At 35.2% G+C, this 27,631-nt stretch overlaps 2 protein-coding genes across 2 annotated transcripts; one reads left to right on the top strand and one right to left on the bottom strand.

Moving 5' to 3' along the window:
* Positions 1-1,177: 1,177 nt before the first annotated feature.
* On the top strand, positions 1,178-19,007 carry CLF (SET domain-containing protein). The gene is made up of 17 exons (XM_086426482.1): positions 1,178-1,427; positions 1,858-1,959; positions 2,060-2,385; positions 2,604-2,765; positions 3,613-3,697; positions 6,026-6,181; positions 6,304-6,351; positions 6,540-6,611; positions 6,730-7,451; positions 9,082-9,238; positions 9,327-9,547; positions 10,013-10,144; positions 10,967-11,057; positions 17,534-17,581; positions 17,652-17,780; positions 17,861-17,938; positions 18,024-19,007. The coding sequence occupies exons 1-17, from the start codon at positions 1,362-1,364 to the stop codon at positions 18,213-18,215; spliced, it is 2,787 nt and encodes a 928-aa protein (XP_086282608.1). The 5' UTR covers positions 1,178-1,361; the 3' UTR covers positions 18,216-19,007.
* Positions 19,008-19,140: 133 nt separating this feature from the next.
* Positions 19,141-26,304, bottom strand: LOC147409209 (wax ester synthase/diacylglycerol acyltransferase 5-like). Its single transcript, XM_086426493.1, has 6 exons — positions 25,277-26,304; positions 20,541-20,613; positions 20,367-20,434; positions 20,012-20,224; positions 19,676-19,813; positions 19,141-19,600 (listed from the first exon to the last, which is right to left on the bottom strand). Exons 1-6 carry the CDS (start codon positions 26,039-26,041, stop codon positions 19,436-19,438), a joined length of 1,422 nt encoding a protein of 473 aa, XP_086282619.1. The 5' UTR covers positions 26,042-26,304; the 3' UTR covers positions 19,141-19,435.
* Between the last annotated feature and the right edge of the window lie 1,327 nt (positions 26,305-27,631).

The raw sequence follows: 27,631 nt of genomic DNA, 5'->3' as shown, positions 1-27,631 counted from the left end.
ACAAATAATTGTAAATCGAGCTAAATTATTTATCTTGTACGAGACTAGATGACTTGTTTAAGACAATTTGGTCTTGTCCATGAATGGGACAGAACGTCAAATTGAGATTTGAACCATGATCTACTTTCAACATTGGGGTGGTATAAGTAAAATTCCATTACTGTAGAATTTCTCTTTATTCATTGGATGGATCAAATCTTCCTATAATAAGAAGTTAATAACTCTAAAATATAAAATTTGAAGTTTCCAAGAGTCCAAAAACTTACTAAATACAATAAATCTAATTATAAATATGATTTCTCTTTATTTTTAGAAATAATTTATATAATAAAACACAACGATGGACCCCACTCTACCACAATTTTGTAAGGATGTATATTAAGACAAAAGAATGGGGTCCATACAACCTCACTTTATTGTCATTTATTTTCTCATTATTTTCAAGATAACCTTTCTAACTTATTGTCTTTCCTCTATTCCCTTATTTTTAATAATATTTTAATATATTTTCTCTTTTACCCTTTTAACAAAAAAAAAATTGTACGAGCAAACTTTAATCTATATAATAAAACACAATGATGGACTCCATTCAGATACAATCTTATAGTGCATAAAGATCAAGACAAATGAATGTGTTTCAAACAACACCATTTTATTGTCTTTTATTTTCTTCCATCAACTTTAGTGTATTTCCTATCCTCCATCTTTTTCAATAATACCCTTATAATTTTATTATATTTTTTTTCCCCCTTAAGCCCCAAGTCTATTTAATAAAATACAATACGTGTCTTTTCCAATGTTTATATTCACATGAAAAGAGATTCAACTTTAATCTTGTATACATCGTAATGATAATTTTCAACTTTATTACCTTTTACTTTTCAACAACCACCCTTAATTTTCAACTACTCCCTTTTTAGGTATATGCCTTCAATTTTATGTATCACCTTTCTTCTTTTATATTTTGGGTAAACCCAAAGATGATGCTTGGTAATTTGGGGCGAACTCTAATAATAATAATAATTATTATGTTTCTAATAATAATTTAGAAGAAAATACATACAGAAAAGGTACATACATAATGTACTAGAAATAGACTAATAAGAGATTTCAAAAGGGACCGTTTTTGCTCTTTCCCCCCATTGCGTGTTGTCGTTGTTGTGTACAATTCTCGTTCAACAAACAACGCGTGGTGTGCTTGTTTATTACTTTTATTTCTTTTAAAACTAAAAATTCCTCGAGCGGCGGAGAGCGCCCTTTGCTTTGTCCCCTCTCTCCTTCTCCATCCCCACATTAGGGTTTCAAGACCAAAACCTACTCTCTCGTCCTGCATGGATTCACATTCGAACTAAACCCCCTCAATGGCTACCCCTTCTGCTTCAGCGATTAGATCTTCAGAGCCGTCCAATCACAAGGATCCTCCCCAGGTATTCTACTCCTTTTTTATTGTTATTTGACCTAAATGCCCTTCCATTCTTCTTCTATTTTCACTGCAATTCCGTGGTTACAGTGTTTGTCCTCTAGAGGGCATTCCCGGGTTTTTATTTTTTTAGTGAATCGAGTATTTCGTCTACAAGGACCTATGCAAAAGAGTTTATCTTTGTCTCTATCTGCGGCATGTAATGCGACTCTAGATCGGACCTTCGAACATTTTTAATCGTGGACGAAGAAAGATTATAATTTGTTGGAAGAAATGATCACCAAGTAGCCATAAGAACCATTCGAAGGGTTTAAAATTTATACATTTCATGTTATAGATCCAAGTTTACGCATGAATCGGACACTTTGAAAGCTGATCTTTATCTACATTCGTCATAATCTATAAATTGTTCCAATTTTTGCCTTTTTTTTATGCAGATGGTAGAATTGCAAGAAACAAGTCGTGGGTCTGGTGATATTCTATCTGTTATCGATTCTTTGAAGAAAAAAGTTTATGCCGACCGATGCGTTTCTATAAAGGTACATTCTCATGGTATCTACTGATATTATTGTTTTAGTTATAATGCGGTTTGAGATCTCACAATTAAGTAGATTTACGGAATTTCTCTATTTTTTTCAGAAAAAAATTGAAGAAAACAGGCAAAAGCTGATTGGTATTACAAGTCAGAATTATATATTATCAAAGTCGAGAAGAAACAGCGCAATAAGTGATGCCGATAAAAATGTAGATTTATTGACAAAGAGGCAACAAGATGCAGTTTGTATGCTAAATGGTTCCGAGTTAAGTAATGGAGAAAAGGAAAGCGTTGGGTGTGAAGAAGATGGTCATGCCTCATCAGCTGTTCTTTTAGGGACTAGTTTTGGAGTAAAGAATGTTATTCGCCCCATCAAGCTTGCCGAAGTGGAAAAGCTTCCCCCGTACACTACATGGATTTTCTTGGATAGGTATCAGTTTCTGCATGAGAAGCCTTTTGCATTATGGCCCTTTTCATTTGACAAACTAATTGTTTAATTTTTTGTGTGCACAGTTGGTTTTAAGGTTTGAATATTTTTTTACTTTTTGATTGTTTAGAGTTATTTTGAAAATTTCAATTTTTGTTCTACATACATTTGAGCTTCTACTAGAGGTGTAGATGTGAGTGATTGTTATTGAACTGGTGCAGAAACCAAAGAATGACAGAGGATCAGTCCGTGGTTGGCCGAAGGAGGATTTACTATGATCAAAATGGTGGGGAAGCTCTAATTTGCAGTGATAGCGAGGAAGAAATTGTTGAGGATGATGAAGACAAAAAAGAATTCGGGGATTGTGAAGATTATATTCTTCGGTTGGTATTAACCTTATACTTGTGAATTATATGCTTGTTTATTCTTTCTTCTATTCATTTTTTGGCTTAGAACTTTGTCGCATTCACTATTAATTGTTTTGCTAAGTGTCTGTAAAGTTTAATGCATATTTCGTGTTTGACTTTGTTTTAAGCATTCCGTATGCTCTACAATAAGCCATCAGCATACTCTTCTAGACTAGAATTATAATTCTTTTATTAATCTTATATATGTGATATGTCCCTTATAAAGTAGCTTGGGGTAGGTCTCATTGCATCTTTTGGACTTGTAGCGTTGCCCAAGTTCAGAAACTATGGCTTGTGGCTTGGTCTAATTGCTTGTCTGATTTGAGTCAATTTGCCTGCTTTTGAAAATGATGGTGAAATAAAAAGTAACTGTTAAGGTTTGATTAAATGAAGGACAGACAATTGAGAGATGGTTTGGTCATTTGCAATGAAGACCAATGGTTGCACTAGTGAGATGGAAGGCTATAAAGGAGGGATGGAAAGGCTGAAAAGGATATGGATTGAAGTAGTGAGAAAGATTAGGAGGACATGTGTCTAAATGGAAGACATGGTTCTAGATCGAATTGAATGGATGAACATGTTTTGTTTTGCCAATCCCCATATAGTACCCTCTCTTTTATACCAATCCCATATAATTAGGATAACGCTTATTATTATAATTATAATTATTGATGGATGAGCTGGACTTGAACCCATGACCCCCCAAAGTTGCATTATATTATGTTAACCATTTGAGCTAGGGGTCCGAGCCCATTCTTATCATGATCATTGTTGTTGTTGCAATCATAAGATACTTAAGTGTGCTTTTTATGTAATATGGCAGGATGACCATCCAAGAAGTTGGTTTATCTGATGCAGTGCTGGATTCACTGGCACAATGTTTTTCCAGAAGACCTTGTGAAATCAAGGTATGCTTCTTATGATATGTCAATGTTATACAGGTCTGTGAAATGATGTTTACTAGTTTTGTATTTATGCAAAGTATTGTTTAGAAAGGCTAGCAGCGCAGTTTAGGAGGCCTGCTTATGTGAGACTAGGCGAGGCATAAGCCTCAGATTTTTAAAATGCTCAAAAAATTCTAAAATCGTAACTTTAGAATGAACTCATCATAGAAATAAAGGGAAATCAAGATGAGTATAATTTTTTTTTTTAGGTAAAGGGTGGTGGCTAGCAAGGTGAAGTTGGGTTTTAGGGGGTTTGAACCTAGGACGTGGGAACACCACTCCAAACATCTTACCAACTTGGCTAACTTGGCACTTCAACATTGTAGCTCTTCTTTTCTTATGATTTACCTTTGCCAGGTGACTCTTTCAAGCAACACAGCTGATGTTACTGTATCATCGACACGATTCATTCCTTAAAAATATGTATCAACCATAAAATCTTAAATTATAAATCAAATATTCAAATAGCATGCCAAATTCCATTCTCTAACAAGTAACAAGCAAACAATACCAAATGACTGAAATTCCTAAAGTTTCAAAACCTAACTCTCACTATCTTTTAACAAATAACAAAGGGGAATCACAAGACGAAACAACAAAGAAACAAAAGAAAAACATTCCTCATATTTTGTAAACAAGACAAAAAGCCATATTTACAAGTACTTAACCTAAAAAATTCACCCAAAATTTTGTTTAGTTGCTTGTAATCTCTCAAGTTGAGAAATCTAGGGCTCGAGAGCTATAAGTACTCTGTCAAGTATTCCGATAGAACGAGTAATAGCAAACTTCATCTTGTGAATTGGAATGTTGTGTGTTGGCCTAAAAACTTGAGAGGTCTGGGTATTAGGAGGTTTAGATTTGTGAATAGAGCGTTGTGTGTGTGTGTGTGTTGGGGGGGGGGGGGGGGGGTTAGTGAGCTTTGAGCATATTTGGTATGAAGTGGGAAGAGGTGATTGTATTCGTTTTTTGGAGGAGTGTTGATGCATCGAGACTCCTTTACATCTCTTGTTCCTAGGTTTGTACTCTTTATCCATGAAGAAATAAATGTTTTTGCTTTGTGGTTCCCAATGAAAGGGGTGTGTCTTGGGATCTTGGTCTTATAAGAAGATTGAGAAATTGAGGACGCCATCTCTATTATTAACTTGTTAGCCTCCACGGGTCCTTCGCTGGATAGGGCAGATCGCTGGATTTGGAAAGGGAGTAGCAATGCTCACTTTTCTGTCAAGTCGTATCTGTTTTCCCTACTCAACCGTTTGGTTTTCAAAGGTGCCTACAAAAGCGTCTTTCTTCATGTGATTGGCGGCCTTGAATAGACTTCCCACGATCGATCTTCTAAAGCGTAAGGGTTTTGTGTTGATTGATTATTGTTGCATGTGTAAATTGAGTGGGGAGTCTGTGGAACATATTCTTATTCATTGCAATGTGGCTTGGGGCATGTGGTCTTTTTTCTTCTCTTTGTTTAAGGTTTCATAGTTTCATCCTTGCTCGGTTATGTCTCTTTTGTTCGGTTGGAAGCCTCCTTCCCTTTCTGGTAGGTTAAAGATTCTGTGGACGTTAACACCCTTCACAATTTGTTGGGGTCTGTGGAAATAGAGGAATATGCTCACGTTCGATGGCAAAGAGAGCAATACTTTGGAGCTAATTTTTAGTATCCTCGGCTTCTTGTTTTATTGGTGCAAGCAGAAATTAGGGGCTGGGTTTTTTGAAGATTTCTTGTTTAGATGGGAAAATGTAATTAGGGAGTAGTTGCTTTTTCTTCTTTCCTGTCCTTTTCTCGAGGACTCCTTGTCCTCCTTTCAATAAATTATTTACTTATAAAAAAAAATGGGCTTGAGAGCTAGATCTGTGATTTCTCTAAATAAAATGAGAGCAGAGTTTAAAAACATAGACCTTTAAGTTCATTTTTGGTTAAGATTTGGGGGGGGGGGGGGTTGTATTTTATATAGATAGCAAAATAAAAAAAATCACTTGAAAAGTTGGGTTGGGCCACCATTGTAGCATTGAGGCTATACACCTTGACCTGTTGAGACTATAGCCTCACTCTACTGTCCCGGGGCTTACCTTGGAAGCTATATACCTGCAACGCACTTCAAGGCATAAGCCTTGACAGCCTCGAGGCTACCTCGTTTGATCATTGATGCATATTATGATTCTTATTTTCTCTCCCACTTTATAATTCTCCATTCGTCTGGTAAGAACTGGTCACAGTGTGAACTTTGGTCCAGCTGTTTCCCATTCTTTTTTTTTGCTGGCTTTACAGAGGTATGAACCAACATCAAACATCTTATACAGGCAAGATATGAAATACTTCAGAAGGGGGAGAAAGCCGACCCCTGTTCTAAAAAGGGGGATACTGAAGACGGCCCACGACTGGAGGACGCATTTTTTGACAAGGATCTAGATGCAGCTCTGGATTCTTTTGACAATCTATTCTGTCGACGATGTCTTGTATGCACCAGTTCTCTAACTATGCATTCTTTTTGTTTTTCTTTTTTTCTGAATTCTTTAATCTCTGCAGCGTTTTGTTCTAATAATAGGTTTCTGATTCACTTCCTTTTTTAATATGCCAGGTGTTTGACTGTAGATTACATGGATGTTCTCAGGATCTTGTTTTTCCTGTAAGTTGATGTGTCTTTAAATGACATTATCTAAATGCTTCAAGTATTTAGTTTTTTCATGTATTCGTTTAATATCAGGCTGAGAAACTACTTCCATGGAATCCTTCAAATGAGGAAATAGTACCATTAAATGACATTATCTAAATGCTTCAAGTATTTAGTTTTTTCATGTATTCGTTTAATATCAGGCTGAGAAACTACTTCCATGGAATCCTTCAAATGAGGAAAAAGTACCGTGTGGCACTCATTGCTATCAATTGGTATGTATTCAATATGTTGGGTATACAGTGAATTTGATCGTGAAGTTAGTACAATAAACTCCTAGTATTATATTTGTCCCGTTTTTTTTTTAAAGCTTCAAATTGACTTATGTATCAGGCTCTTAAGTCAGAAAGCATAGCTATGGCGAGCTCTTCCATACCTAATGGTTCTGAAGAAAAACCAATCCCTTCATCTGGTAGTGCTGGGGATCAGGTACCGCCTAGAAAGAAAGCTGTTGGAAGGAAATCCAAGTCTAACCAGAGTGAAAGTGCTTCTTCCAATGCAAGAAATATATCAGAAAGCAGTGAGTCAGAGATAAGACCTCGGCAGGACAATAGTTCGATTCAACATTCTTCATCACCCTCCAAGAACAAACTCGTTGGTAAATGCGGAGTTCGTAAGAGAAATAGCAAGCGAGTTGCTGAACGTGTTCTTGTTTGTATGCGGAAGAGACAGAAGAAAATGGCAGCGTCTGATTCTGATTCAGTTGTTAGTGGATGCCCTTGGCCAAGAGATATGAAGCTTAGGTCTAATTCACGAAAGGATAACGAGGACGCCAGTTCATCTTCACAACATAAAGTAAAATCTCCAACATCTAGAAAATCTAAGAAGAAGGAATTACTAGGTAAGGGAAACGTCAGCAAAATGCCCATGGTTGATGTACATGATGAACCATCTAATGAGATTATTAAGGACCCGCTCACGATTGTTGTTGAGGACACTTCAAAGAAAGAGGAGTTCGTTGATGAAAACATCTGTAAGCATGAAGGTAGTAAATCTTGGAGAACTATTGAGAAGAGCCTTTTCACCAAAGGCGTAGAGATCTTTGGAAGAAATAGGTCAGTGCATTCCATTTTTGCTGGAGACAACCAGTTTTATAATATATATATGCATATAGATATATGGGTGGCGTTCAGCTGACCGACATAGGAATGACCAAATGCCGCCCAAAATGTTTTCGTAGAGATCATCCTCACAAAAATCAGCCAAATCTGAAATTTCTAAGTCCATCAAAAGTGGTTTAGAATTGTGAACCATCAATTTTTTACTGAAAATTTGTAAACCACTTTTGATGAACTTAGCAATTTCAGATTCAGCTGATTTTTGGTGAGGATGATCTCCTCACCATCATGGTTTTTAAACTTGGTATTTGGTCTCGTCTCGTTCAGCTCTGATACCGAGTTGACTCGGACGATACGTCTCGTCTCGTTCGACATTGAGACAATGGTTTTTAATCATTTAAAAAATCTGAAAAATTCAGAAATGATTCCTATTAAAAAATAAACCCAAAAAAAATATATAAAATTAAAAAAAATCATAATATACCTATCAAAATAAATCGATTTCCATATTTTTTTCTAAAAAAAGTGTTTATTGTGTTGATGGATGAACAATCACAGATGCAGTGTTGTTTGTCATGCTTCTTTAAATGGCATTTCTGGCCCTGTGGAATATATTACATGTTTACATTCTAGAAACAAAGCATGCAATCCATAAATGTTTGCACATTGATGTTGCTTGTAAGAATGTTTTTAAATATTTGAAGGCATGGCATGAAGATCTTCAAAAAAATATAAAATAAAATAAAACTTGGTTGTTCACTTGGTGGAGAAGATGAAGAAATAATGGAGGAAAATTGATTTGGGGGTGAAATAATTGAAGATTGAGGCAAAACTCGGTTAACTCGGACGAGATTTTGAAAATCTAGTCCGATACAACTCGTTTATCTCGCGAGTTAAAACAAAATCTGCGCTGTCTTGTTCATCTCGTTCGTATCACCTAAGTTTTTCGAAAATATTGTCTGAGACGATTCGCTTATCTCACGATACGCAGTCGTCTCATGATACATTGTGAGTTAGTCTCATTAGGCTCCGATACCGAGTTAACTCGGACGATACGTCTCGGTCTCGGACGAGTTTAAAAACCATGCTCACCATAGAGATTATCCTCACAAAAAAAAATCTGCCCAATCCGAAACTTTTAAGCCACATAGGACAACAGTTTTGGCAGTGTTTGATCAGCCGAACGCCCCTCTATAAATATATATATTGGTTCATATTGAGTTGGATATTTTTATTTTCAGGTTGGGTAGATCCCTAATATGCATGATTGCAATATTACCTTTTCTTAAAGCTTGTTGAGATGCACTTGTAAAAGAAGGGATGATTAGGTTTTATGGGGAATTCTGTTCACATTGATTTTACAATTTATCTGTTTTCTTATTCTTGATTGTATTATGATGTGGCCTAGACCTACGTTACATGTTTGTAATTGCTCAATTCTATGTATCATGGTTTTGCACTAAATAATAATATTAACAACAACAATAAAAAAATAATAATAATTATTTACTTTGATAGGTTTAACCCTACATAAGAAATTGGCTTCCAACGCGTTTTACGCAGATTTTTGACCCAGTCATGACTGTGGCCATGCATCTAACAAGGGTTCTTTTGTTTGTCTGGACAGCTGTCTGATTGCCAGGAATCTTTTGAATGGAATGAAGACATGTGCGGAGATCTTTCAATACATGAATTTCTCTGAAAATAAGCTATTCTCTAGAGCAGGTGACGGGACAAATTTTCACATTGAAGGCAATTTGAAGACTGATTACAATGATACTATGGTCAGTATACTTTCCATGCTTGTTTGCATTTTGCATTGGACCATTCTTGTCATAAACCCAGTGAATGGCTTTTTTAATTGCATTTCAGGGTAGTGAACTACGAACAAGATCAAGGTACGTGCGTAGGAGGGGTCGGGTTCGTCGCTTGAAGTATACTTGGAAATCTGCTGGTTACCATTCAATTAGGAAACGCATTACTGAGAGGAAGGATCAGCCATGCCGACAGTACAACCCCTGTAGTTGCCAAACTGCTTGTGGAAAGCAGTGTACTTGCCTTGTAAATGGTACCTGTTGCGAAAAGTATTGTGGGTGAGCATTTCTTATTCTTTATTAAATCAATTACTATAAATTCTAAAAACTATTGAAATATCTGTACTTTTTCTAGATTTTTGATTTCCTGATTTTTATCCTGAAACTGATAGAGAAAACATATGAAACAATATACAAGTGAACTCATAGAGGTTTTTTTCTTCTTCTAATGGATAGCTTATAATTATGAGTATTCAAGTTAATGGTAAGCGAAGCAAACCATCTCTTCAATATTTGAGTGCCGAAGATTTGCATGTGTGATTATCCACACAAGTATGTTTTAGGCTAGCCACTCAGTTTGATATTTTCGCTATTATACATTTTTCTGTTTTGAGTTCCATGAGGAATCATCTACTACTTCCAACCATATATGGTCTATTTTGTTTATGATGTTTCACTTACGTGGTACTAACTTGATTTATTTTGTAAGCAATACTCACAACTGATTTTTATTTCTCAACGTAGGTGTCCTAAGAGTTGCAAGAATCGGTTTAGAGGCTGTCATTGTGCTAAAAGTCAATGTCGAAGTCGTCAATGCCCATGCTTTGCTGCAGATAGAGAATGTGATCCAGACGTTTGTAGAAATTGCTGGGTCAGGTTGGTTTCTAGCGGCTAATCCTTTATGAACTCCTGGACTTTATAATCTCAAAATTGTTTTTGTGCTCCAATTTATTGTACCACTTTAAAGAATTCAGTATGGAAAATTTTATTGATTTCTCCTGTTATTGTTGACAAAATCTTCTCTTGTATTCTAAGCCTAACTCTCTTTAGTTTTTGGTCTTTCAATTGTCTGTTATCTGTGGTGATTTGGGATTTGGTGAATTGTTGGGTTCTAGGTCTTTGACATGGTTTCAGTTGCTCAAGTCATTGACACACCTGCTACATTCTCAAATAGCTTATTACTACTGTTTCTGCTGCTGCCACCGCTGCTTTTGTTGTCGTTTTTGTTGTTGTTTTATTATGGCTGATTAGTATTATCCCTAAGGATTCAATGATGATGGTGACGACGACGACATTGTTGACTCTCTCAAAACTTCATATGATCCCCACTAACAAACAATATGATTCCTTACTGGAAACATCAAAATAACCCACAAAAGACTTGCATTTCTTTCTTGTAGAGTTGTAGTATGTTATAGATGATGTAAATGGGAAGACTTGAGTTTTTTGGTTGCATTTTTATTAAAAATGGGTGGGCGGATGATGAAGTTTGTATGCATTTAAATTCCTTACTCTTCGCTTGTTGTGCCCTTGCTTTCTGGTTCTTTGGGGTAACTGGTATTTGATTCCTTAAACTGGATTTTCTTTGTAAATGTCCACATTACATTTAAGTAATGCAACTCCTACATAGTTTTTATATGTTCTCTGAACTTGATGTCTATGTTTCCCTCATTTATGCTGTTTGAATTGTCCTCACAGTTGCGGCGATGGTACTTTTGGAGGCCCTTCCCAAAGAGGTGATAATTACGAGTGTAGGAATATGAAGCTTCTTCTCAAACAACAGCAAAGGGTAATATTTTACACCAATTTTGTTTGTTTTTAGCCGATGGTTCTAATCTCTGCCAATGTTCTTCATTTTATGTGGTTTTTTATTTTATTTTAAATTAGTGTAGAAGATCCTTCCTGAGTGAAGAGAAATGCCTTGAGGTCTAAGGTGTAAACCTTACACACATGCATTTTTAAATTGATGAATAATTAAATTTACATACAAATTACGTATAAAAGGTAGACAAATAATATATGGTACAAATTTTGATAAAAGAGAAGTAAAAAAAATCTCTAAAATGGAAAAGAATTATGACGAGTCACAATGTCACATTGCAACGTTCAATATCCAAATCCCAAATCCCAAATCCCAAATCCCAATTCCCAATTCATTATTATTTTTTTGATAAGTCCAATTCCCAATTCATTATAATCAAATTATATTACACTGCATCCATAGTTACTTATTTTTGAAGTCTTAATCCTTGGACAAAAAACTGCACTTTTGAGTGCAACAACCACTCTAAGTAAAAACATATCTCTGTAGCTCTCATAGACTTGAGTTCTTTCATCTCCTTAGCTCCTATAGACCAAAGTTTTACCACTACAATACTAAAAGAAGTAGAGACGTAGTTTCAAGGCAGATGGACAATAGAAATAGGAACAAACAAAAACTAGTGAAGAGGAGTAGTTGGAAATTGTATGTGAATTGAATGTTATAACATGGATGACTTAATCGTTATGAAGACTATTATGTAATGATGATGCTACAAGAAAAAGAAAGAAATACAACACATTCTCATAATGTGTATACCTTAGTCAAAAGGTGTGCGTCCTATAAGCTGTGAACCTTTTCACTGCCTCTTTGAGTATCAGGGAAATTCTCTTTCCCTCAGAGGATTACCTCTTACTCAAAGAGACATTGAAAAGGCTGATGCCTTAGGGGGCATATACATGCCTTTTTGACAACTTTTGACTAAGGTGCATGCTTTATGGGGATGTGTTCTATTTCTTTATTCCTTTTATCTCTTTGCTTGTAATATCATTATTTAATAATCTTTAAAATTAATGACGTTGACCCCATTATAACATTCAATTTAATACAATATCTAACTCTTCTTCCGTAAGGAGAGTATCTTTCTGACAATATGATGATATAGAACAATATGTATCTGCAGTTGGATGTTTAGTCCCTTGGCACCAGCCTAAGGGTCAAATAGAGAGACTTTATGGCTCTACTTGAAAGAGTGCACATGTTTATCACATGCTTATACGAAGGTGTACATCTAATTAGTTCAGTGTTGATGAGTGTAGTAGTGCTATTATTTAACAATGGGTTTGATTCCCATACTCCCCTAAACAAGTTTGTCAGTGTTGTTGAGTAAACAACAACTAATTTGATTTACAAAATCTAAATCTTTTACTTCATTTTTGCTGAATCAGGAATGAAACCCTAGATTACACAAATGCTTATTTGTTGGTAGCAGGGCACATCCGGATTAGACCCATTTTCAAAGGGGATGGGGAGACCCTACTGCATAATTTTTTTTTTTTGGCTTCATGTTAAGAAGTTTAATCATTGAGATTATCTTAACATTTAAACAACTAATGGGCAAGAGAGATGAATCTACGTAAGTTTTTATTGACTTCGAAGAAGCATAAGATAGTCTCTAGAGAGTTAATTTGGTACATATCAGGAAAATAAAGAGAGGCTTGAATGGATATATTAACATTATGAAAGACATGTAACTAATGTGAGAAAAAGTGGTGGTTGGACAAGGGAGTTTTGATTTATGATGGGTTGGCACACACTAGGGATTGATCCTAAAATCTATATCTTTCTACTTGTTATGGATAGATAAAACTTGCGTATTCAAGGAGTGGTCCCTTCATTTTTGTGATTTTCCTCCTTTTGTGAGTATCAAAATGATGAGAAAAAATGAAATTGACAACCAAAGGGTCGTCACATATATGGGGTTTCTTTTATTTGCTTGTGATGTAATAGTAGTCAATGAAATTGGAGAGGGAGTGGATGTATAAAGGTAAGTGAAACAATGGGAGGATAAGACATTCATATGACGTGATGTTATTATAATTAGTAGATAAGAAATTCCTATGGCAAATATATTATATAAAATATGGGGGTGAGGATGTTTGGTAACCCATGTATCTATTAATTATTATAATGTATTATAATATTAATATTATATTCTATAGTTGTGTGTTAAGGAATGAGTTTCAATCAATTTGTTACAATAACATTAAAAAATAGAGACGAACCGATTTTGGGTTTAAACGTGAGTGATACGTATACATAGTCTTTGTCTTTGATTTAAACGTATTTCGGGCGTGAATTATGACCCGATACTGAAGAACAAAATATTCACGATGTCGAGATCTACATTGTCATGTCTTTGATTTAGGATCTAGATTTTTCCATCTCATAATAAAATAAAATAAACATAAATATATATAAGTATATCAATTCTGGTGGTGTATATGATAAGAATAATGAGGTTCACGATCGTTACAAAAGTATCAATTTGTATATCGAAGTTCCAATATTTAACCTGTGTGGAACTCACCGTTAGTTCCTGATTTTATGATCGGTCGGGCAATTTATCATAATTGAGTGATCGTGTTTTTTGGCTCAGTTTGACCGTTGATCCCTAACGGAGATCAATCGTTTAACCATTATAAAGTGTAAACGATCATTTGACAAATTAACTTTATCTTATCTTTGTGGTATACATGTGTCTTCAATCAATTTAATTGTCTGCAAACCATCTTTACATTACAATTTATTATTTTTCAATAAAGATAAGATATGAATTTCCTGAATAGTATGTACAATGGTATTCTCAAGTGGTATTTTATATTATCGGAGAGAATATTAAACTCCTATTATTTTAAATTAATTAGTTGCTTTCGGAAAGAACTATTGATTAATTGTATAGATATTCATTACCCCTTTAATGGATAACAAAAATAATAATATTTCTTTCAAAAATTATTTAAAATAAATCAAAACAAATTTGCGAGTGTGATGATGTTTTTAGGTATTCTAGAATTATAAATATGAAGCAGTGTATGTAAAATAGTAAATCATAAAGCAGTAAACATGCATATACACCGTTCTACGGTTACCATTCTAATTGTATCTCATGCATATATTGTACGGTTTTCAAAAACACTTTAAACCTGGAAATTCATCAACACAAGCGTGTACAATCGAAAATCTCATTCTTGATTCCAACCAGTCGACACTCATTCTCAACTCCAAATAAAATTAAACTTTCTATTTTTCATAAAATATTCTCCATTTAAAATACATTTTCAAAAACGTCAATTAATATTACTTCCATTTTTCAGATTTTGAAACAAATACCTTATGAAAATACCTAGAAGTTTAATTTGTCTCGAATTGATTTTTCGGTAACTCAACCAAATTCATAAATTTTTTTTTAACCTTAATGTATTATATAAAACAACCCATTTTACAGTTACATGCATGGATTTTGAATTTAAATTATAATAAATTTAAAATTAACAATCAAAATATAAATAAAACAAATTTAATTGAAAATTATATTATGAATTTGAAACTATAAGTTTCCTACCTTTGCAGTTGGGTTTTACGTATTTCTACGAAATTCCAATAATTTTTTCTAAGTAATTTTCTCGGTGATTCAACAAAATATTCTGGTGACTATGTAGATCTCGACGTTGTGGATATTTTGTTCTTCAGTGCTGAGTCATAATTCGCGTCTGAAATATGTTTAAATCAAAGTCGAAAGCTATGTTTACATACCGTTTACGTTTAAACCTAAAATTGTCTCGTCTCTATTTTTTAATGTTACTGTAACAAATAGACTGAAACACATTCCTTAACATACAACTATATAATACAATATTAATATTAATATTATAATACATCATATTAATTTATAGACACTTGGGTTGTCAAACATCCTCACACCCGGTGGTTCAAGTTCATTATCCATAAAGATAAGAGAGGTTGATGTGGATGTAACCATGGAACCAGTGTCGGGTGGCTAAAGTGGAGACAGTTTTAAGGATTATCCAATTGGTGTGTACCAATCAAACTAAAGGAAAAGTTTTACAAGACACCAATAGAACCATCTATGTTTTATGGAACTGAATGTTGACTAGTTTTGAAGCATGAATGAGGATGTTGCCGTGGATGGATGGTAAGACCCTACTACTAGTAGAGACAAAATCAGAGATTAGGTATGTTTGCGGGAATTTAAGAATAGCCCCAACAATAAATAAAATGAAGGAAAGTTGATTGGGATGGTTTGGGCATAAACAATGGAGACAAATGTTGGTGCTAATGAGAAAGCTTTAAAGACGATAGGGAGAAAAAAAATTATGCCTTGATAGAAGATGACTCTAGATAGAGTTGAGTGGTGAAATAAGACTTGTGCTGCCGGCCTCAATATTTGGTCCAAGGCATAGAGAAGGATGATGATCAAAGTAACTAAATAGTGATATTTCACAGTTCTTCAATTAAAATGATCTTTTGCCGTGCATTAGCAAGATTAGCTTGATGAATGTTTGGTCATTGCAATCTGGCCCAAAAGATCTAAAAGTTAATCCTTTTTTCCTATTTTGAGATTTGTTGGACTACGCCGAGTTTTGTTAGAGATGTGTTATGTACTGATCTATCATGGCTTTGTCCCCTAGAGGCCTAATCTTGCAGATTTTCTTTCTTTTTTGCTTTGATTTGGAGTATTTGGAAGGAAATAAACATAATGTTTTTTGCAGGAAAATAAGGCCATCATGGCATTATTTTTTGTGTTAAAAGAGCTTTTGTAAAATTTGTCATTAGTGTTGTAGGTCATATGGACCTATTATGCCTCACATAATCTTTCTTTTCTCCCTTGGTAAAATTCCAATACTCGTAAAAAAAATATAAAATATTGGAAGATTAAACTTTTTTACTTTGTTTTTTTGTCTAGAGTACCACATATACACTATAGATCTTAATTGTACTCATGTCACCCCAAGAAGTTTAGAAAAAAGGAGAGACTTCGCATCTCAGTAAGTATTGGAATAGTATCAGATATCGTGAGATGTGTTTTGACTCTGTTTACCATCTCGCCATAGAAACACTTGGACCCAAGTATGGATAAAGGGAAGATCTCTTAGGAATGGGTTGAGATCAAATGATCATATACTAGATCCTAAGACAGAAGAACAATTATTCAATGAGGATGGGCACCCCTGTTTCGTAAGGCATGGATTCTCATCAACAGCACGACCAACATTCATGCTGTGATTTTTGGGACTGTTAACCAGAGATCTCTCTTGCTGCTAGATGGACATAGTGGCTAATGGAGAAAGAGCTGTATCTAAAATGCAAACCAATCACTTGCCCACAATCTTTGGATATATACACAATGTAGGATAGCAATATTACCTACTAACCATTTTGTACAGAACTAGAAAAATCTATAAATAGGAGTGGTGAAACTAAGGTAAGCAACTCATTTATAATTTAGTTTTCCCATATGGCCTACTTCTTGACATCTTATTTGAACTCTGAGCGCCTTCACAAGTGCACCCCAGAGGAGGGCCATCTTGACATCTTTACACAACGTAGGATAGCAATATTACCTACTTACCATTTTGTACAGAAGTAGAAAAATCTATAAATAGGAGTGGTGAAACTGAGGTAAGCAACTCATTTATAGTTTACTTTTCCCATCTACTTGACATCTTATTTGAGCGTCTGAGCGACTGAGCACCTGCTTTCTCTCTCTTTATCATCTTTGTATCTACTTATCAACTTATTTGAGCAAATTTAATTGTGGTGTAGGTTATTGATACCAAGTCTTATTTCTTGTGCTGTATGATATGTCATTGAAATCATTTACTGGTTTTGTATCTTCCTTGGTTCTCATTTCTTCCTTCTTTCTAGTTACCTCTGGTACATGCAATCGTTATTACACCTTGGTTTGCAACCGTCCAATTCGCTATGGATTTCGTTTGAGTTTTATGCTGCTACTTAAAATCTGAATCTGAATAAGCATTTGGTTCCATTTCCAACTTTGGGCCTCTTTTCAACAATGCCGATGGCTTTGTACAATGCATAAGCATGGTTCCTACATTTGCATCCATGGGTCCCACTTTAACATACTTGGCTTCTCTAGTCTAGACAACCTATTTGTAATCAGTTCCCTGACTCTGAGTGAAGATAACCACACCATTTATGCTCGATATGCGGTATCATCATTTTGCTTGCCAAGTTTTGTTAGTTTAAGGTAGCATCCTATCATGTCGTGTCTGTTCGTATTCCAACATATTGAAGAGATCCAAGACCCTAATATTCGGATTACTTTTCCGGCCAGGTTTGGTTATTGATTTTCCTCTAACAAATAACATGCTAGAAAAACTGACTTGTGAAGAGCAGAGTTAAAGCTAATTAACTGGAGTTATTTTGGTTAGGACTCAAGCTTGATTCACATTTATGTACAGGTCTTACTCGGAAGATCTGATGTCTCTGGTTGGGGAGCTTTCCTGAAGGTAATTTTCAGTTACAATGCTCATTTCCTTTGTTTTCATCTTGCTAAGTACTCTTCCATTCGATCTTCAGAATAGTGTCGGCAAACATGAATACCTTGGGGAGTATACTGGAGAATTAATCTCACACCGAGAAGCTGACAAGCGTGGAAAGATCTATGATCGGGAAAACTCATCATTTCTCTTTAATTTGAATGATCAGGTATGTTCCACAGATACGATTACTTATTGGTGCCAAAAAAAAATCCTTCTTTATTTATTTTAAAATTCTGTTGGATGCAGTTTGTTCTTGACGCCTATCGAAAGGGGGATAAATTGAAATTCGCAAACCATTCCCCTGATCCAAACTGCTATGCAAAGGTATCTCTTTTTCACATGCGATATGATTGATCAATCCATTTTAAATTTTGAAGCAAATTGCCGTTTCTTTCCAATGTGGTGTCAGGTTATCATGGCAGCAGGTGATCACAGAGTAGGCATATTTGCCAAGGAACGAATAAGTGCAGGAGAAGAACTCTTTTACGATTATCGCTATGAACCAGATCGAGCTCCTGCTTGGGCAAGGAAACCTGAAACTTCAGGGTCGAAAAAGGAGGATGTTGTCCCTTCCAATGGTCGTGCTAAGAAGCTTGCTTGAATCAAAATCTTCCTCCAGAGTCCCTAAGGATGGGGGCAAGTGGTGAAGTTGTTCCTTATTGACCCTACAAAGATGTAATTTTTGAGTCAAGTCTCCCCTTGAAACAGAAATCCATTTTTTTTCATTCTTTTAACCCTGAAAGAAGTATCATTACATCAAGAAATTCTGTTGGTTTTATTCATTTTTTGGCTAGGCTGTTGGGGGTTAAGATGGGTATTTAAACCTAGGTCTGTTGTATTACCCTCAGAGATTTTATTGAATTGAATTGAATTTTTTATTTTTGGTGGGTAAGCTGGACTTCAACCCACACCTCAAAGTTGCTTTCCCAAGTCTTTAAAGGCTACCAACTTAGCAAGTTATTACCCACCTTGGGCGGTAGCTTCTGTACCCAAGTGAAAAAAAATTTCACCAATATTATTATGAAGGGGCGATAGAATCATGCTGGAGTAATATTAAAATTGACATCGATTTGCATTCACATTGCTGATGTGGAGGTGCACACATAGCCATAGATGCTTTTCACCGAGATCTTTTCACTTGTATCTCGATGAAAAGCATCTACGGTTCCGTACATACATCCACACCAGCAATGTGAGAATTGATGTCGATTGTAGTGGTACTCCAGCATTTTCTGGGGAAATATGGTGTTTTGGATATCCAAATACCAAATTATCCTTCTCAATAACATCATTTTGACGCCATAATTGTATGCAGATGATTGGGAACCATTTAATGGGTCCTACTTGAGATATGTAAATCTTTGGAAAAACCAGACAGCAGATTTTCTCTAGGATAAAAAAATTACATCATGAAGCTTAAAAGGGGGTACAAAGAAAAAAAAAATGGTTTAATAATGCCATGGTTTTAAAAACATTAATTAATTATGTTCTTCAGATCAATTCTATATGATAACAATTAGTGGACATAATCACAAAAAAAAGAAGTATAAAACTACCTGGATGATCGTAATATTTTGCTGGTAACATCCTGAATCGTTCTTTAGAACAGGAATTGATTGTTCCCTTAACAATATTGGGTTAGCCCCGAGCTATGTTTCAGTTCTAGAAATTTATTTTCTTCAAATCTACGCTCTTTCCCCCCCCTTTTTTTTAAAGGAGAACTTGGCTAGTGTCCATTATACAAATTTTGCAAACAAAGTAATATCTTCCTCAAATCACGAATGCTGGGAAGTGACCAATTAGGAGGCTGGAGTCACTTCCCTACTGGATCTTGGTCGCAGTAGTAGCAGTGGCAGCATCTTTCATCTCAAGCAATGCATCTTGGAAACATTTAGCAAGAATATGGGGGTCAGGTATGATGTCTTTAGCCACAAGGATTTGCATTTCTGCCTTTCCCGCGTAGCTCAACATGTGCATTGTAATTGCCTGCACCATTAACCAATAATAAGCTCTTCCCTACCCTTGAAAGGAATAAAATGGACGCGCGCATTAGAAACTTACATGTGGTAAGCTAGATGAAGTCACTCGAACATAAGTTATAGGGTTCCCTCCAAACATGATCTGCTCTTGTGGGCCAACAATATTTGATATAGTGTAGCTTGTGTTACAAACAACCCTGTAATTAAGAAACGTTGCGGCCTACAAGACAAGACAGATTTCTATTGGTTCATATTCTCATCTTTGATGGGTTATAAACCAAACATGACTCTACTTGAGACAAATGACTTCAACCTTACAAGTATTAATGCTGATATGCAATGTTAAGCAGAAGATTGACGCACAAACTCAAGAATTATTACTAAAATGGAGTGTGGTGTTGGTATGGTTGATCATCACCTTTGGACCCAAGAGTGTCATTACTAATTTTCCGATTCTGTAAGACAAATGAGGCTCTAGAGAAAGCTTCTTACGATCGAGCATGGCTTTAGCTCTCTTCACATACCAAAGAGGGTCATCAACATCTTTATAATGATAAATAGGAAGTAGAATGAAACCGAATTGGTTTCCCCACCTGGAAACGGACTTGTTTTTCATCAAATTTGATAGATCCTGCTCAATGATACACAATTGAATTTATTATTCCTCAAAATAAAAAAAGCAACAGATAAGCGGAGTAGATATAAACACACTTGAATTAACAGAAGGCATGATGCTAGGAAAAAAAGAATGAAGGAAATGTTGTAAGTAAAACCTGCAATCCTGGCTGTTCTCTTATATTAACCATAGCTAATCCTGTGATTTGAAGACCCTCAGTTGGTTCTAGCAAAGACATTTGAAACGTATCGAGTTAGGATCATCAGAAGTGATGGATGTTATCTTAGATAAATAAATTCCTCAAAACATAAATACTGTAAAATAATTTTACTTTTGGTTGATCGGGTATCCAAGTATCGTGCCAGTCCAGATGATATCACCCCGAAAAGAACATCATTGATTGTCTGCCATGTTATATAGCAATAAAATTCATCAATAAGGTAATCAAGATGGTTAATTCACACTTCTGCCTTAATATTTTCCCAATACATGCTAAATGGAGCGATGTTCAAGTCTAATATCAAAATCGGCAATAGTGAGTGTCATTGTTAGGAAGGACAATTTAGATTGGCCAAGTCAACCATCCACGAACAAAGAACTGTCAATGCAGGGAAGATGTCCAAGTGTAAACCTACAAAACTTCTGCTCTAAATGATTAAGAATCAGGATTAGGTAAGGTGTCCCATTCCTATAGAATAGGAACAGTATTTACGTGCACGTTATGGTTGGAGTTTAAAACATGCCGGGCTCCTAACCCAGCCATTTTCTAGATGGCACACAGCCCAATGTATTTAATCTCCAACTAAAACATGCCACGTAGACACTGTATGTTGCTATAGGAACAGGACACCATCCTGGAATCTGGATAGTGACTCTAAAATAAATAGATGGTAGTTATAACTGGTGCAAAATGGGATGCTTTGAGTAATAAGGGTTTTACACACATCCATGGCAAAGCCGACTAGACAGGTAGCGCGACCATGATGATGAAGTCAATGCATCCATATAGACTTGACCCATGGCATGAGAAAATAATTAGAATCACCTATGTCCTACCCACTTTATTCAACAGATGAAATTTTATATCACAATCATTTCTTCCCATATGATCATCCTATCCTTACTCTCCCAAGTATTTTCTTTCGTCGTTTACAATAGCGCATCAACTACCATTGACTTAATTTAGATAATGGTCAATTGTGAAAAGAGGTGTTATACACTGACTTCCTACAACATTGTGTTCAAGGAGCTGATCCTCTTTAGTTTTTTTTTTTCCTGTAGTGGAGTTTAGCGATTGAGAGAGCACTACATGGCACCAACATTCATTGAAATCCCTCCGTTAAAATCTTTGGAGTTAGGTTACCGTTCATTTCCAAGGCCCCTGAGATGAGGCTAGAGAAGGTTTTTTTTTTTTTTTTCTTCCAAATCTCATCCAAGGCATTACATGTCTTACGTATCAGTCTTTTATTTCATCGTCAGGGAACTATAGGAAAAAAAAAAAAAAAATTAACTACAGAGGATACACTCCCTGACTGAGGTGCCAGTGTGCATAGAATCATAGATGCTTTTCACTAATGTCTGAGGAAAAGCGTCTATGATTCTGTACACACTGTCATGTCATAGCAGGTGGTATCATTAAACTAGTGGTCAATAAATGTAATGCAATAAAAAAACCAAGACAAATAAATACCTTGAAAAAATGCACCCCCGCCTGATTAATATGAGTCACGATATTCTTACTCGATGTGTACACAGTCGACCTAGCAAGTGCATAGAATCACAGATCTTTTTCTCTGGGATACATAAGGAAAAAGATCCACGGTTCTGTGCAAGTGCCACATCGTTGATCAAATAAAAATTTTCTTCGGGATATATATATGGGAAATGTTCTGCAACAAACATTTTGGCAAAACATGGGTTAGAGATTTTGGAATGGGCTGATTTTGAGTGAGGATGATCTCTACGGTGAGGAGATCATCATCACCAAAAATCAGCCCATTCCAAAACTTCTAACCCCATCAAAAATGATTTACAAAAAATGGACGGTCCACGATTTTTCAACTTGTAAACTGGGGTTAGAAGTTTTGGAATGGACTGATTTTTGGTGAGGATGATCTCCTCACCATAGAGATCATCCTCACAAAAAATCAGCTAATTCCAAAACCTCTAACCCATGTTTTGAAAAATATTTTGCCAAAATATTTGTTGCTGAACGGGACCCTATATACATGTATATTAATTCTTATCTTCAACTTTTATGATAGGAAAATGCTTTACTGCCTCCAACGCTGAGTTGATCTCGCAGTAGTAGAGAAGCATTAATTTTCTAATTTATATCTCGAGAAAATAAATCTATGATTATCTGTATACTGCCAGTTCACCTTAGTGTTAGAACCCAGTGTTCAACGCAGACAGTGTTAGCACGAATTATTTAACATCCAATAGTGCACATTCCATTCCATTCCATGTGCAACTCGTTTAGTTGCTTTTTCTTCACGTGGGTGGAACGTAAAAGAATGTTGGGTGCGCTTACAATTATTAAATCCTTAAAAAAAAAGTAAAATGCTGTAATGACACAAGGTATTTACTGCGATTCCCACAAATCTGACTTGGGATTTGCAAATATTTCCTCGCGATACGAGTAAAAATTATGATTACGTATGCATCTCCACGTTAGAATTGTGAGAATCACAGTAAAAAGTTCACGACTAAAAAATCGAATCTCCACCGAATGCAAGTACCGAAGTATTTAAACATTTTCTTCCAAATTAAATGTGATATTCAATTTGTGGTCCCTCCCCCTCCGATACCCAACTAATTTGCAAATGAGGGTTTAGATCCTGTGCTATGCTGCCGTAGCAATCCAAAATTCCAAATCACAGTCTACTTTGCCAGTCACCACTCGCCACCAGATGCTCTCTTTTATTTATTTTCTTTAAAAAAAAAAGTAAGTAAATAAAAGAGAGAATTACTTAATATATCCGGATCTAGGATGTAGAGATTTTCACTAAGTTGGCCCTAAATTTTGGGTGACAAATTAGTAAAATTACGTTGTTTAGGGTTTCACTTGTATTCAACTTCGGTGCAAGGAAAAATATAACATTTTGCGAGATTTATTTTTGGATTGAAAAATCTGTAATTTTAACAAGTCAGGACTGTAATCATTCTTAAATATAGAAGTAGATAAAGTTGATAAATAGCCAATGCTGTTAAACAAAATAACAATAATTTCATTACTTTGAAACATTAATAAAACAGTAAATTCGTCGTCACTTTATAGTAGAAAGAAGCAATGAATTCGTCCCTTTTACTCTGAAGAAACAAGTGGAGCTAAAACAGGGGCGGAACTAGGATTTTCTTGTAGTGGGAGCAAACTATGGTTAGTTATATAGTTGAAGAATCTGAAGATGAATAGTTTTAGGGAAAAATTCATAGGTTTTTGGTTAGAAGTAGAAGAAAATGATATTTAGATAATTTCTAATTGGTATATGAGAAGGCCTGGTCAAGAGGTAATGTCATCAACAAAAAATTGAGGGTGGAGGGAGAGGCAAAAATTGGAGGGAGGTGAGGGTGTGGAAGCAAATGAGGAGAGAGGTGAGGGAGTGGGGACAAATGGGGCAGGTAATTAGTTGAAAATATAGGGGTGTCTCAAAGTTCTGTGGGGACAATTGCCCTCACCAGCTCCTTACTAGTTCTGCTCCTGAGCTAAAACAAAATCAAATTATTTTTCTTCTCATCTTTATTTTGTAATAACATACACGGGCATGATTTACCATTTTCTGTGATGAAAGGTTCAAATTGATATCTTCTCTTAATTTCGAGAAGATGCTTTCTTAACTAATTTGAACTCCAACTAATCCTTCCTCTAAAAGAGTGATTGTTTGCTCACAACTTTCATCGTTTTGACATGTGGCTGTGATGACATAAGCAATAATAAGATATTTTTTTCTCTCCTACCCATGATAAAAAATTGAAATTTCTTGATAAGATCATCTTGTCACATTCAAAAATGTGATCCAATACAAAAGTGTTGTAGAGGATGAAATTCTATGAATTTACAAAAAAAAGAAGTTATTTTTCACCATTGTATTTTAATTTTAAAATTGGGTGAGCAGCAGCTACACCCATTTTCAATACCATTGATCTAGTTTGAACTTTTTTTTTTTTTTTTTCATTTTTTTTACCCTGAGGTTTTTCATAAAATTCAGAAGGTTGTAGTATTCGATTGTAAATATGATAATCTATGTGGATCTCACAATACTTTTTAAGATTTAAAATCTAAAAATAAAGATTCCTCGGCAGTGGAGTGGATGTGTGGACAGGAAAGAGAAAATTTTCTTTTCTTACTTATGTCATCAGGGCCACATGTCTAAATGATGGTTGTCTATGACCAAATTTGCTTAAAGCGTTATGAGCAAACAACCACTCCATCTTTAGCACTATCATTTTCTAAATTATTGTTCACATATCTTAAAAAATAAAATAAAAAATAAGAGTCAATTGTTGAACTTTATTCAACATTTGATTTGCTCTTTTAAAAAAAATATATATATATTTAATGAATTTTTTTAAAATAACAATTGATTTGATTTGATCTTAAAGATATTTAATGAAAGTAATTTAAAATATTTGAATAACAATAATTGAAAATAAGTGGTGTAAAAAAATTATAATTAAATCATGTTTTATAAAAAGATAGAAGTCAAAAATAACATTTATTTTAAAAACATGGGCAAAATGGGTAATTTAAAGATCCGTTGGAGTTAGGTTTGGATGTCTTTACCTAGACGTGTTGGAGTTGCCTAGCCTAATCAACCTATTTGTGTGTATAGGTTTCCATGAAATTGGGCAAACCGCTGTGTACAGATTTTAAAGAAATTTCACAAAAACGTGATCAATTTTTGAAAAAATTTCCATTTCGGCTAATTATACATTTTAATTCCCAAAACATGAAGAACGGGATTGCAGGTTTTTGAAAAGGGCCCTCATATAAAGTAACTACAAAACTCCATGGACTACTCAAAGCTCAAAAGTAAAGAAATTAAATAAATTTAAAAAAAAACGTACCGCGTTAGGAACAGCGTTCTTGACCGATTTCATGTCCTGCAACATGAACTTGGCGGTGGCGAGCTTTCTTGGCCACAGTTCCACCCCAGCACCACCACTTATCAACGTTCTTCTATCTCTCACCCACAAGCTTCGAAGCATGAACTTGGATACATAAACCAAAGTAAAAAAAGCTACCATCACTAACTTCCACATCTTCTCAAAAACACTACTACTTCTAGTAGTAGAAGAAGAAGAAGAAGAAGAAAAAGAAGGGATGATAGCTGGTTGATCAGGATGATCAATCTTCCTACAACAAGAAAGGAACAAAGACATCAAAGAAATCCCATCTCCTAAAGCGTGATGGATTCTGAATATGAAACTTTTGTGAGCCCTCAACAAGTGAATCTCCCATAGTGGCTTATTTGTATCCAGAGGTGATGAGACTGTAAGATCTGCTACGTAATTGTTAACAATCTCTTCATCATCAATATTGGAGTCACCATAAAAATCATCGATGTCGTCTTTAATGATAAAGTGCTTCTCCAAGTCAACTTCGCTTCTTTTCCAGTGTTCCCTCCCGTGTTTATCTCTCACCAACACACATCTAAATCTGGGGTGTTGGATAAATAGAGAATTTCGGATTTCGGATTTTACAGATTCTATGTCGATGGTGTTTTTCATACCAATAACGCAGTTGATAACCTGATCCATCTCCGGCTGGAGGAAGAATCGGCCGGCCGGTGTGACCGGTTGTTCTTCTTCTTCAACTTCTTCTCGTTTCATGATCTATCTATCTCTTAACAGAGATTTTGGAGAGAAAAGAGTGGACTTCGTATTTTTGAAAATATTTTCCTAGTTTGAGAATTGTTGGGTTTTCGTGGTTGGGATATTGGAAGCGTTTTCTGCAATTAAAATCTTCATCTGTGAGAATCGAAAAGCGATAGGAGGGGCAAGACAATTATTTAAGAGTGAAGATTATGTACTTCTAGTAGTTAGTTATCAATTCATCTCCTGGTTTCGAGGATTTTTCTTTTTCAATCACGAGGAGCCTGTTGGAAAGAACATTGAGGACAGTTATATACTCAAGAGTTGCTATTGGCACTCCAAATTTTACTTGTTACACTTTAATTAAAAATAAATAATACTAGGTTTTTGAACTTCAAACTAACTCCATAATTTAAAGGGAAAAATTAACTTTTTTTTTTTTAATTAATTATTTTTCAAAGTTCAGGCATTGGATCATGTTTTATGATGTCACAAGTTTCCTAAGGAACCTTAGTAAAGGTGAAATTCTTACTAATAACTTAATGAAACCCTTAAGTAATTAATTACTTAACATACAATTGTACAGGATAGTGTCTTGGACACAACCACAGCCACACGGAAACTAGGTGGGGCCCTAAGTTAAGCAGTCCACCCCAACTCAACGAATATGATAAGAATAATGATTTTCTAATTAGAAAGTCTTAACTCACACGGAGCTATAAATCCTTTTTTTGGTATACAACTGCATACTTTTAATGGGATGTGTAGTTGTGTATCCGAGAAAAAAGATATATGATTTCATGTCTATGCTAATATTAAATAAAAATCAATGAATATGGTAAATTCAATCGTCAGGATCCTGATTTGACCGGTTTGAGAATTGTAGATCTGCACTCTTTGAGATACACAAATGCACCTCTTGAGAAAAGATGTATCTCGAGGAAAACAGATTTCTCAAGGAGCACAAATCTATTACTCCGAGCTTGATGTCACGCAATCAATTGAGTTTGCCATGTGGGGGTAATCCCATTATCACAACTCAAAACCAATATGTATTGACAAGTGATGAATTAAGGCTCTAAAATTGACTCTTCATTTGAAAAAAAATAAATTTGCTCCATGAAATCCGGGGATCCATTAATAGCTTGAACCCACGTGTACCGAATGACATTCCTAATTTACTAAATTACCTTGCATGCTTGATGTGGCACTGACAAAGACTCTGTGAGCACTTTGAGCTTAAAAAATCACTGAAGGAGTGTAATACGCAAGTGACTTAGCAGGATACAGTGTGTGACACTAAGCTGACGTCACGATATGCAGACAAAGCCATAGATTTCACTCGTATCTCGAGAAAAACATCTATTTTTCCGTTCACACCTTTATGTCACTTCAGTGTGCAGTATCCTAGAAAGTCGCGTTGGCATTTTTACTATTATAAATTATTATTATTATTATTTTGGGTAAGTATAGGGTTAGTGATTATTGCATTTTTCTTAGCATATGTCTAGTAGTATTAAGAGTAGTTCCGAACTGACTTCCTAGTTCCTGCTACACAGGGCTGAGCATTGCACAGAGAAGAGAAGATGGCTGTATGTTAAGACGGGC

The sequence above is a fragment of the Akebia trifoliata genome, chromosome 2 (assembly GCF_017979445.1).
Source record: "Akebia trifoliata isolate Shusen 1 chromosome 2, ASM1797944v1, whole genome shotgun sequence".
In the NCBI taxonomy this organism is placed as follows: Eukaryota; Viridiplantae; Streptophyta; class Magnoliopsida; order Ranunculales; family Lardizabalaceae; genus Akebia; species Akebia trifoliata.
The sequence above is the reverse complement of the archived record's forward strand: the minus strand, read 5'-3'. Positions and strand labels throughout refer to the sequence as shown.

Bases quoted from the DNA above. Each gene is read 5' to 3' on its own strand.
- CLF (XM_086426482.1), top strand. From the start codon at position 1,362: ATGGCTACCCCTTCTGCTTCAGCGATTAGATCTTCAGAGCCGTCCAAT. The intron at 6,352-6,539 runs GTAAGTTGATGT...GTTTAATATCAG, and splicing joins CTCAGGATCTTGTTTTTCCT to GCTGAGAAACTACTTCCATG. The intron at 9,548-10,012 runs GTGAGCATTTCT...TTCTCAACGTAG, and splicing joins TGTTGCGAAAAGTATTGTGG to GTGTCCTAAGAGTTGCAAGA.
- LOC147409209 (XM_086426493.1), bottom strand. From the start codon at position 26,041: ATGAAACGAGAAGAAGTTGAAGAAGAAGAACAACCGGTCACACCGGCC. The intron at 20,435-20,540 runs GTAAAATTATTT...TGTCTTTGCTAG, and splicing joins GGATACCCGATCAACCAAAA to AACCAACTGAGGGTCTTCAA. The intron at 19,814-20,011 runs GTGATGATCAAC...CTTGTCTTGTAG, and splicing joins TGACACTCTTGGGTCCAAAG to GCCGCAACGTTTCTTAATTA.